The sequence below is a fragment of the Mandrillus leucophaeus genome, unplaced genomic scaffold, assembly GCF_000951045.1.
Source record: "Mandrillus leucophaeus isolate KB7577 unplaced genomic scaffold, Mleu.le_1.0 Scaffold1167, whole genome shotgun sequence".
Classification (NCBI taxonomy): Eukaryota; Metazoa; Chordata; class Mammalia; order Primates; family Cercopithecidae; genus Mandrillus; species Mandrillus leucophaeus.
In genome coordinates this window covers 273804-286259 of record NW_012099954.1, presented here as the reverse complement: position 1 = coordinate 286259, position 12456 = coordinate 273804, and the positions used below count along the sequence as shown (strand labels likewise).

General features: G+C 34.9%; 1 protein-coding gene across 1 annotated transcript in view; it reads left to right on the top strand.

Annotated features, from left to right (window-relative positions):
- Positions 1-6003, top strand: part of PUS7L (pseudouridylate synthase 7 homolog (S. cerevisiae)-like) — a 30854-nt gene extending 24851 nt beyond the window's left edge. The window contains 2 exon segments of the mRNA XM_011999514.1: positions 2837-2890; positions 3894-6003. Of these exon segments, the coding sequence (XP_011854904.1) occupies positions 2837-2890; positions 3894-4226 (387 nt within the window). The 3' untranslated portion in view covers positions 4227-6003.
- The last annotated feature ends 6453 nt before the right edge of the window (positions 6004-12456 follow it).

Sequence of the window (12456 nt, the reverse complement as noted above, 5' to 3'; positions counted from 1 at the left end):
TGTGACCTTGCCTCAGAACTTACAAAATCTCTGGTATGTGCAAAACAAAATCTCTGGTACGTGCAGAAAAACAGGTGCTCACAGAACTTACGAAATCTCTGGTATGTGCAAAGATTAGAGAGCAGAACAAAGGGTGTAGCGGGTGGGGGGCGGGTACACATCTATCTTTGTGTCCTTTCACAGGCACAGCTGTATTTGGGACTTAAGTGTCCTAAACGATCGCCTTTTTTTTGGTCATTCAGCTCTGCTTTTCTCTGTGTTAGATCCATTCCCAGTCTAGCTTACACCTTTGGTGGCAAGATGGTTATTAACCACTCTAGACTCATTTGTCACCACTCTAGACTTGCTTCTCTGCAGAAGAATGATTTTTCTTTCCCAACAGTGCCAACAAAAGCTGTGTAATTGAGTCTCAGTGGCTAGGAATGGCCTGGCCTGGATCATATGTACAGAACCAAACCAGAAAGTGTGAACTGCAGTATGTGATTGACTAAACCTGCATTCCTGGGACTCCTTCCTGGGACCCTAACCCACATCTGACACCTGGGAGAGGTCCCTTGGAAAACGAGAGTGCTACTACTTGAAAAGAGGGAGTGAAGATTGCATAAGCCAGAACATCAGCTGTCTGCTTCACTGTTTCATTAAATGGATGAATAGGCAAAAACTGCAATTACTTTTGCTCCAACCTAATAGGAAAGAAATAAGAAAATGGTCACTAGGAGGCAGCATATGTTGCTAAGAATGGTAATTTAGTTGAGATACAGACTCAAACTCTGTGTGAAAAGAAACCTAGCAGCATTTTAAGTTTTATTTTACCTCATGTGGGGGAGAAGAGATGTGCCAATGATCCCCTTTTGATAAATAACAAAAAATCGTTATCATTTCTTAACACCTCCCAGATAACGTATCCATTTAAATATTGGAAAGCACACTAATTAGTAAGTCATCCATTTCTAAATCAGATTTTTGGAAGTTAAAGATTACTTTCACAAGATACAGCAACAATTTTTGAAATGCATGAGTTTTATAAGACTTCTTCATTCAGAATAACGTTTACAAGGATAGTTTTGTGACTGGCATTTTAGCTGCTTTCTTTTTGGAGCTGTAGGAGAAGAGAAAACATTTTCTCATACATATTTTGCAGAATTTCCTTTTATGAGCAGCAAAAACAATGTTTCTATATATTTTAAAATCGATCACTTATTTTATTAGCACTGAGGAAAGAAAAGGCAGGACTTAGAGGCCCAAAATATAAAATATGAAAAGGAAAAAGAATACAATTCTTAATAAATGGTATATGGGGCATGTAATGTGCATCTGCAATGAAAAATTATAGAAAACTAATCTGATTCCTTCTTTTGATAGCATTACTAGACTAACAGGTGTAGCTACATTTCAAATCACTTGGTAACTTCTTTTTGTGTGTGTGTATGGGCAAGATGGAGAAATGTGAGTTAGACAATTAAAAACGTAGGTGAATTTGTAGTTGGGGAGCAGCCATACAAGGAAAACACATTTGCTCATGAATTGTTGGGTATCAACCTGGAGGGAATTCTCTAAAGACAAAGCATGGTGTTTTATACCTTGACCATGTTTATTCAATGTTTTCATAAATTACTTAAATCACAGTATGTAGGTATACTTATGACTCTGTGAAAGAGAAAAGGCTAGAAATGATAATGCAAGAGAGATCATAATTCCATGTAGTATGTCTCTTGTAGTTTGATCAGATCACATCTGAAGCTTTCTATCTGTTTCTGAGTGCAGTAATTGAAAGAGGTTAGTTACCAATAAACAAAAAAAAACCCCAAATTATAAACAAAAAAGGTGTGACATTATTGATAAGATGAGGGAGAGTTGAGGGGAAAGCAGGTGGATTTAGAGGGGCTCTAGACACTGTACCGTGTGATGAATACATATGAGAATACTGTGAAACCTTGTGGAGGGAGGATGGATGCCTTTCTGTTTGAGCTTTCATATATAAGAGAAAGCAAACTACTTATTCTGTGATATCCTAGAGCAACATTTCATAGAGTTAATCTATCATGCACCTTTTTTTCCTCTTGTATGTGGCAGTTGTTACCATTCTATGAAACAAATGCTGAGAAATACCACTTCTTTAAATTTTTTTTTTTTTCAATTTTATTTTAAAGACAGAGTCTTGCTCTGTCACCCAGACTGGAGTGCAGTGGCACCATCGTGTTTCACTGCAGTCTTGAACTCCTGGGCTCAAGCGATCCTCCTGCCTGAGTCTCCTATGTAGCTGGTACTACAGGCATGTGCCACCACACCTGGCTAATTAAAAAAAAAATTTTTTAAATAGAGACAGGCTCTCCCTATGTTTTCCATGCTGGTCTCAAACTCTTGGCCTCAAGCAATCCTCCCAAAGCACTGAATTGCAGATGTGAGCTACCACATCCAGCCAGAGAAACATCAGTTCTGTAGAGAGTATTATATTTTCGGGGGACAGAGATAAGTGGGGGTGGGCAGTGGGTTGATATTATAGAAGCGGATTTTTGATTCAGCCTAACAAAGAAAAACTTTGTGATTTAGAAAAAGATTGCTGGTGATTGAGGTGAAAGTATTGCCTCAAAGTTTTCAGCAGTCCACCTTTCTCCATGTTATCCAACGTCAGTGATTAGTGGTTAAAGCAGGAAGAATCATTCTAATTTTTATGTATTCTACACCTCCAGAAACAAATTATGATAAGATCTTGTTTGGGTCTATGTATATTCAGCGTAGGAACTGATTTATATGTAATAGAGTTAGGGAAAATTGAAAGTGGAGGAAATTTGGAACATGTGGAAATCGTTCATATTTTCATGTTTTTTAAAACTAGGTTCACCTGGTAACTGAAGAGGAGGGATCAGCTAATATGTATGCAATACATCAGGTAAATTTGCTTGAAAATTAGTGTCACTTAGACCTAAGTGTAGATGTTGTCCCCAAAAAGCAAAATGTTGACTAGTTCCCCTCCTCTTTTTTTTTTTAAACAACTTTTAAATTAAGGTATAATTTATATACAATTAAATTCACGTAGTTTATAATTGTATAGGCTTTGATCAACATATTTTTGATAAATGTAGGACTGTGTGGCCGCCACAAACATCAATCATAAAGAACAGTTTCCTCCCCTCTCCAAATTTTCCTGTGCCCATTCCCATCCTTCACCCTGGGCAACCCCTGGTCGGTTTTCTGTCACTATGGTTTTGCCTTTGAAATAATGTCATATAAATGGAATACTACAGTATATGACCTTTTGTGTCTGGCATCTTTCACTTAGCATAGTGAATTTCAGATTCATTCATATTGTGTATATTTGAATTTTTTACCTTCTTCCTTTTCTTGACTACCTTTTGGTATTGTTCAAGAAAACTGTCTAGAAGACACCAGCAAAGGAAGAATACCCCACAAAATGCAATGTTTACTCACAAGCAGCTAAGAAAATAAACATTGAATGTGTTGCTATGTGTTTGCTTTCTTGTTTGGAAGAAATAAGAAAATTTAAGATTGCCCACCAAAATACTGGTAATGTGATTGAGCAGTAGAGGTTACTCTTCATGTTACAGACAGTACATGCTTTATTCTATAGAGATTAAGTCGATATCAGCTAATTAAGTGTACCTAAACTTCTTGAATAGTGAATTGTCTAATAATATCTGATTTGAGTTGGTTACCTTAGTTATTGTGAGTCCTTGATTTTAGTTAGCTATTTTCTTTGGCAGCATAAAAATATCATAGCATATTATTTAAAGTATGTTTTAGGCTGATTGTGATGTTTATATTCTGAGACTGTTTTTACAAATCCGGGTCCCAGTCATAAAGGTATGTTAAAAATATGATCATGTATCTTTTTGAAGACTATTTTCATATTTTTTCCGTCTTTTGTTTCACAGGTGGTTCTTCCAATACTTGGATACAATATTCAGTATCCAAAGAACAAGGTAGGGCAGTGGTACCATGACATACTTAGCAGAGATGGACTACAGACATGTAGGTTTAAAGTACCTACTTTGAAACTGAATGTACCAGGATGCTATAGACAGATTTTGAAACATCCCCGTAATCTCTCATACCAACTAATGGAAGATTATGACATTGATGTCAGAATGAAAGGTTCCCACATTGATGAAACAGCTTTGTCTCTTTTGATCTCTTTTGATCTTGATGCTTCATGCTATGCTACCGTTTGTCTGAAGGAAATAATGAAGCATGACGTTTTAAACTGATACGCTTGGTATAACCGTATATGTGTCACTCTTTGAAGGAAAGGGAACTAAAATGTCTTAAGCACCTCCCATGTGTTAGGAGCTTCATAATTGTTATCGCTTTTAATTTTCACAGCATCCTGAGAAGTTAGGATTTGATACTATAATTTTATAGAGGACATGTAAGTGTCAGGGTCTAAATTTAAGGTCCATGTGACCCCAAAGCCGGGGTTTTTTTTTCTATTATATGTTTCAGTGACCTTTATTCTGTGTCATAAAGTTACAATCTTTTGAAACCATTAGGAATATATATAATACTGCAAGAAAACATTTAAGAAAAAAAGTTGTGAATGTTCATATCCTCCAGCTCCTTGCTTAGAACCTTGGTGAAATTAGGTTGCAGTGAAGCAAATGTTGGACAGAAACATAGATGAAGCATTTTGCTAATTATTATTGTCCTCCTTTCCTATTTTTGAAATTATTGATCAGAACAATATACAAGGGAACTATCATCCCTTTGTATGTGATAGGTGCCCCAGAGTAGTTATTACCTCTTTGTGAGACATAATCTTTGATGAAGGCTGAAATAAAATTTCTCATCCAATTTTTATATCTTGGCATATGCTGATCCTCTTGACCATTTGTAATTTTTTTTCATATTATCTAAAACAGGTGTTAGAGTCAGGCAGATTTATGCTTAGATTCTGGCTCTGACACTTACTGGTGACTTTGAGTATGTTGTTGATTTTTTTGTGTGTGGGTTACTGATAGAATCAAGACAATGCCAGCTTCATAAGTGACAAATAATAGGATTTATTATGACATTTTCTGTTGCTGGAGGAATAAAACATTGTGCCCATTTGAAAATTTTAATTTTTGTTGATTTAGCTATCCCACATTATAAATCATCCTTAACCATTTTATATCAGTTAAATACAGGGGTGGGGTGGGGGAGGAATGACTGGCATGTAGACATGTATTGATTTGGGAATATCTGAGCATTTCTTTCATTGTTGGTAAGATATCATGATGAAATTAAAACAGCAGTATGGAGCATTATATATCAGTAATGTGATACTTTATATACTTAAGCCAGTTTAACCATTTTGGGAAATGTTAGCATAAGGAAATAAAATCCAAAAGAAGGAAGAGAAGCTATATGCAATGCAAAATTCGCTTATTGCAATATTTTTATATACAAATAAAGACACTAAAAACAGTTTTCACAGTCCATCATTACATAACTAAAGTAAGTAAAATGATATGTATCAACTTGATGGTAAAATATGTAGTTATTTAAAAAAGCAATGAACAATTTAGTTTCATGAGAAAATGTTGTCCCCAAAAGTAGAACACATATATTGCAACTGCAATGATACTCTGAATTCATCTTTCACAAATAAGAGACATGTTAGCATAGTGATGAAAAGCACAGATATTGGAGGCAAACTTACCCAGTTTGAACCCTGGCACTGCCACGTATAGCACTGCAGCCTTGGGAAAGTTATTTAAACTCATGTGCTTCAGTTTCAACATCTGTAAAATGGGCATGTTAACATTGCCTACCTCGTAGGCTTACTGTGAGATTTTCTAAGTTAATATAAGTAAAGCAGCTTTAAAAAGTGCCTGGCATTTAGTTATTGTTAAATAAGTGTCTGCAGATGCAAGTTTGGAAGAGAAAAACAAATAAATAAAAATGCCTTCCTGTTAAGATGATGGGGTATTTGGATTTTTTTTAATACTAAAAAGTTTTTTTTGTTATATGTTTTGGCAATAAATAATTCTCAACACACAAAAATTGGATATTGTAGTACCATTGATTTTCTTTGGATTACTGCCATCATTTTAATATTATATTGAGAATGAAGTGATGCTCTATTAAGTAGTAAAAAAATTTAGAAAAAATGTTTTATTTTATATGATAAATTATGTCCTATAAATGCAATCATAAAATGAGTTATATACATTATTAAATCCTAGGTTTTAAGTTTTGAACAGCAGTCAGAAAATGTGAAAGCATGAAAATGCATCATTGATACTACTTTCTTTGCCTGCAGATGGCACTATAATTTTAGACTTATTTATTTATTTAGTAAATATTTCAGCTGTGTATAAAGGATCACTAAGTTTATTTCATCACCATAAAATGTATTGAGATATCATTCATGTGGAATATTATTTTATATGCCAATAAGACTTGCCATGTTAAATTTTTTTTTGTTTAAGGACTTTTATTATTAATAGTATGCTTTGGACCAGCTGATCACTAGTCACAGGTTTTTGCAGTTTTGCTGGGGCATTTCAGACCTTCATAGGCATGATCTTTGGATTAGGTTTTTTTTTTCTTCACATCATTATTAGGAGATAATTTATTTGTAAAGTGTCATGTTAAACTGCAAAGATGTCCATTAAGCATCACTATTAAACATGCCAAAGGAGAAGCCATATCTTCAAAATACCCACTTAACCTACCCAAACATCTCAAACCCACCTTTTGCTGACCTTCTATAACCCCATTTCCAAAGTTTTGCTTCATTTTTATTGTTTCTTCCAACTTTTATTTTAGGTTTGGGGGTACATATGCAGGTTTGTTACATGGGTAAATTGCATTTTGTGGGGGTTCAGCATACAAATTATTTCATCACCCAGATAATAAGCGTAATACCTGATACACTGTTTTTCTATCCTCATCTTTCTCCCACCCTCCACCTGGTGCCTGTTGTTCCCTTCTTAGAGTCCACGTGTACTCAAAGTTCAGCTCCCACTTAGAAGTAAGAACATTTGGTATTTGGTTTTCTGTTCCTGCGTTAATTTGCTTAGAATAGTGGCCTCCAGCTACATCCATGTTGCTGTAAAGACATAATTTTGTTCTTTTGTATGACTGTGTAGTATTGTCTGATATATATGTACTGTATTTTCTTTATCTAGTCCACTGTTGATGGGCATCTAGGTTGGTTCCATGTCTTTGCTATTGTCAGTATTGCTGTAATGAACACATGTGTGCATGGACTTTATGGTAAAGCAATTTATATTCCTTTGGGTATATAACCAATAATGGAATTGCTGGGTCAAATGGTATTTCTGCTTTAAGTTCTTTGAGAAATCTTCTAACTGCTTTACACAGAGGCTGAACTAATTTATATGCCCACCAGCAGTGTATAGCATTCCCTTTTCTCTGCAGCCTCCCCAACATCTGTTATTTTTTGACTTTTTAATAACAGCCATTCTGACTGGTGTGAGATGGTATCTCCTTGTGGTTTTGATTTGCATTCCCCTAATGATTAGTGATGTTCAGCATTTTTTCATATGCTTTTGGCCCATGGATATCTTCTTTTGAGAAGTATCTGTTCATGTCCTTTCTTCTTTTTTTAATGGGCTATTTTTTGCTTGTTAAGTTCTTTATAGATTCTGGATATCAGACCTTTGTTCATGCATACTTTGAAAATATGCTCTCCCATTCTGTAGACTGTCAGTTTACTCTGTTGGTAGTTTCTTTGGCTGTGCAGAAGCTATTTAGTTTGATTAGGTCCCACTTGTCAATTTTTTTTTTTTTTTTTTTTTAGATGGAGTTTCCTTCTGTCACCCAGGCTGGAGTACAGTTGCTCATTGCAACCTCTGCCTCGCAGGTTCAAGCCTTTCTCCTGCCCCAGCCTCTCGAGTAGCTGGGGTTACAGGTGGCTGCCACCATACCTGGTTAATTTTTGTATTTTTATTAGAGACGGGGTTTCACCGTGTTGACCAGGTTGGTCTCAAACTCTTGACCTCACGTGATCTACCCACCTCGGCCTCCCAAAGTGCTAGGATTACAGACTTGAGCCAGCATGTCACTTGTCAATTATTGGCTTTGTTCCAATTGCTTTTGGAGTCTTTGTAATGATATCTTTGTTAGGTCTTATGTCCAGGATGGTATTTCCTAGGTTTTCTTCTAGGGTTTTTATAGTTTTAGGTTTTACATTTGAGTTGTTAACCCATCTTGAGTTGATTTTTGTATATGGTAAAAGGAAGGGGTCCAGTTTCAATCCTCAGGATGTGGTTAACCAGTTATCCCAGCACCATTTATTAAATAGGGAGTCCTTTCCCCATTGCTTGTTATTGTTGACTTTAACAAAAACCAGGTAGCTAGGTGTGTGGCTTTATTTCTGGGTTCTCTAACCTGATCCATTGGTCTATGTGTCTGTTTTTGTACCAGTACCATGCTATTTTGGTTACCATAGCCTTGTAGAATAGTTTGACATCAGGTAGTGTGATGCCTCCAGCTTTGTTATTTTTGAATTAGTTTTAATTGCCAAGGTTGTTTGAGCTAGCAGTAGTGCCTGGGAGTCGGTTAGGTGAAACAAATTGAGGTATTTTTATTAATATTAAGATTAAAACACCTTGATTTTTTTGTGAGTTGTAAAAAACTGAAAGTCATGTAACTTTTGATTTAACTAACATTTTCTGAGTATCTATTATGTCAGTATCTCACATTTTAATCCATATTCCCACCCTGTGTGGAGGTATTATCTTCACTTATTTTGCAGATTGGAAACATACCTGAATAGTTTACTAACCTAATCAAGGTCAAACAAAATAGTGTGTGGGGTGAGCGCGATTATACTTCCTAAATCAGTACTGTTTTCATCTACCTAACATTTGCCTTCTGAGAACAAGTTTTTGGATAATAACTTCCATTTAGGCTGGGCGTGGTGGCTCACGCCTGTAAGGCCAAGATGAGTGGATCACAAGGTCAGGAGTTCAAGACCATCCTGGCCAAGATGCTGAAACCCTGTCTCTACTAAAAATACAAAAATTAGCTGGGCTACTTGGGAGGCTGAGGCTGGAGAATCGCTTGAACCTGGGAGGCGGAGGTTACAGTGAGCCGAGATTGCCCAGCCTGGGTGACAGAGCAAGACTCCATCTCATAAAAAAACAAACTAAAAATTAAAATATAACTTCCATTTCTACCAACTTGATATTACTTGCCATTGATTTAATAGGCATATTGGGCCATGTCTTGGCAGAGACAAGATACATTTTGAGATTCTGAGACCAAAATATAAAGTAAAAGGGATCCCTTCAGGAAATCCCCAAATCATTTTGGAGTTTTCCCAAAATATTTTGGGATTTGTATCATAATAATATGTAAAATCATTGTAGATCATAGGAGGTGTTTTAGATGGTACCTGGCACAAATATCATTGAAAAAGCATAGTGAGAAACTTGTTCTTTCGCAATTCATTTTCAGTCTTTGCATCAATCATTCTGTTTAAGGAAGGAGAAAGCTGCTTGATACTATTTACATATATCAACATTTGCTAATTTACCTTTTTAGCCAGCTATGCAGGCTTCAGGCTCAGAAACATCAGCAGGCAACAATATAATATGTAGCTAGAATTTAATAGGATTGCATTGTTTTATTGAATTTATTTTCCCTTTTATTTATGGCAATCAGTTCTGGCTTCCTGTTTATGTGATGGTATTATGTTTCCTTTAAAACTAAATTTAATTTTATTTATTTTTGTATTTATTTTATTTTATTTTATTTTTAGATGTGTGATTTCATTTCTTTTTTTATTATTATTATACTTTAAGTTCTAGGGTACATGTGCACAATGTGCAGGTTTGTTACATATGTATGCATGTGCTATGTTGGTTTGCTGCACCCATTAACTCATCACTTACATTAGATATATCTCCTGATGCTATCCCTCCCCCCTCCCCCACCCCACGATAGGCCCCGTTGTGTGATGTTCTCCTTCCTGTGTCCAAGTGTTCTCATTGTTTAGTTCCTACCTATGAGTGAGAACATGCAGTGTTTGTTTTTTTGTCCTTGCGATAGTTTGCTGAGAATGATGGTTTCCAGCTTCATCCATGTCCCAATTTAATTTTAAAGAGGTAGAATCAATTTAAAGGTATTAAATAAATAATAGTATAGACACAGCAGTAATTATGATACCAATACCTGAATGATTAGAGTATGGGAAATATACTGGTACAGTTGAGAATCCCTGAAATCAGAGATGGGCTCTACAACTGCTTTAATATGTGACTTTAGTAACCCACTGACTCTGTTGTAGAATTCTCAGACTTGAAGTACTGTTAGTTATCATTTTTCAGTCCAGGATAGTGTTGCATCAAACAAAATTATGAAATATGTACACATTTAAGACATTATGAGCAGAGGCATTGATGATCACATGCTATATCTTAAGATTTTACTGATAGAGATTTGATTTTAGAAAATCTTATAAAACACTAAGAACAGTGTCTGGTGCCTAGCAAATTCTCAGTAAATTTCAGCTAGTATTATTATAGCTAGTATTACTTTACTATGCTCCCTGATAAAATTTTTATAATAAAATGGTTAGTGACTTTCCATTGAGGTCTGATCTGACTTAGTCTTAGCATAAAGTAATTACAATTCATATTTTTAGAGGTTTTTTTTGTAGTAGTAGAAACAACTATTTCTAAATCTGGGGATTCAGTAGTTCATTCAAATTGGGATCTTTAAGAGCTGTCTAGGTCAATGTTCCTTAACATTTTCTATCTGGGAGCAATCTTTAAGAGAACAGAAAGAAAATGAAACTCTATATAATTTAATGCAAAGTTTTTTTACATTAATGTAAGAGTAGGAAAAGAGGTTGGAGGAAGATATGGGGAGGTAGGAAAATAGGACTTTTTTCTTCCATTTACTTTTGATGTTTGAATTTCAAACATGAGTATATAGTGTATTATTTTGCAGTTAAAAACATTGAAGACTACTTAAAGATCAAAGAGGGAAATTTTAAGGGAATTAATGGGTTATGATTGCATTTGTTCAGAATGGTTTTGGTGGGTCATGACAACATTTTGAGAGAGAGAGATTTTTATGCATTGTACATTTCAATGGCACCAATGGCAGCTAGGATAACTAGTTTAAAGTTTTGGGCCTGTGTTAATAGATTTTGCTTTCTAATTTCAGAAAGATTCTGTCTTATAGTACTGTTTTAATCTGTTTTTCTAAGCCCTCTGATTTATATGTATTTAATAGGCCACAAAATAATGTCAAATATATGGCATAGTAACCAACAAATATTTGAATAAGTGAAAGGTACTCTATAAAATGCTATGGGAAAGACAAAAATAAATAATATCCATGTGTTTGAGGGATTAACAGTGTTATATTCCTTAAGTTTTCATTTGATTTGAAATGCCACTTGCAAATGGAATATGCAGACTAAATGGCAAAGAGAAAATCAAGCAGCATCTTTTCATTTCACTTACAGCTCACTGTATGACCAATATGTTACTTGACCTCTCAGCACTCCATTCTAAATCCTTAAGTGATACTTATTTAGCATTTCTAAGCATCTTGAGATCTCCTCTTAAAATATGCTTTGAACTATTCAGTCTAAATGCTGCTTTCTAAAAAGCTACTAGTTTAAAGAATGGGAAATGGTGTTAATGGAGTTAATCTTGTGTAATTTCAGTGTGGGTTGTCAAGAATACCTCTAAGTAAAGAAAATGACTCTAATCTTCTTAAGCAATTCATTTTCTCAGCAACTTTGAGGCAGGAGTTAATTTACTCTGCCTGTGTACACAGGCCGCCTCTTACAAAAGAAAAATTTTACTATGGAAAGAAGTCAGGATAGCCATGAAATTATTTAAATTTAGTCTTTAGAACATATTACAAAATATAAGATACATTAAATTGTCTTTTTTGTTAGAAACTCAACTACCAATGTAGAAATAAAACTCCTGTTGCAAGGATGGAATTTAGCCATGGAGTCAAAACAAGAGCTATTTGGTTATTTTAAAAGAGAAGAGATCAAAGAGCTGATCACTCCTTAACTAAGGGTGTTTGGGCAACAGGATAGGGTGAAGAGTGGAGGGGGTTAGAACTCAATTCTTTATGCTTTTATACCAAGGCTCCCTTTTCTAATAAGCCTTACTGGTATTTCCTTAGACTAGTTAAGTCAGGATTCTGAGTTTTTTAGTAAAATAGGGTTTTAATCTGAGCTGATCATTGTTTCCAATGCCTCCTCTGTGGCAGGGGAACGAAAAGGGCTAGTGTTCTTTTCTAAAAAGGGAAAACGGATATTTTTTCTATAACTTTTATAATTCCCTTATAATAAAATGAATGATAGGTTATAATAGAATGAATTTTTTTGCATGTAATTTTCAAAAGGAAATTAATTTATTTTTCTGTAAAATATCTCAAAGGAATCTAATGCATTTTTATTCTATGTAAATAATAATGTAATTTTTGCATTTAGGAGGCTATAGCAAATCT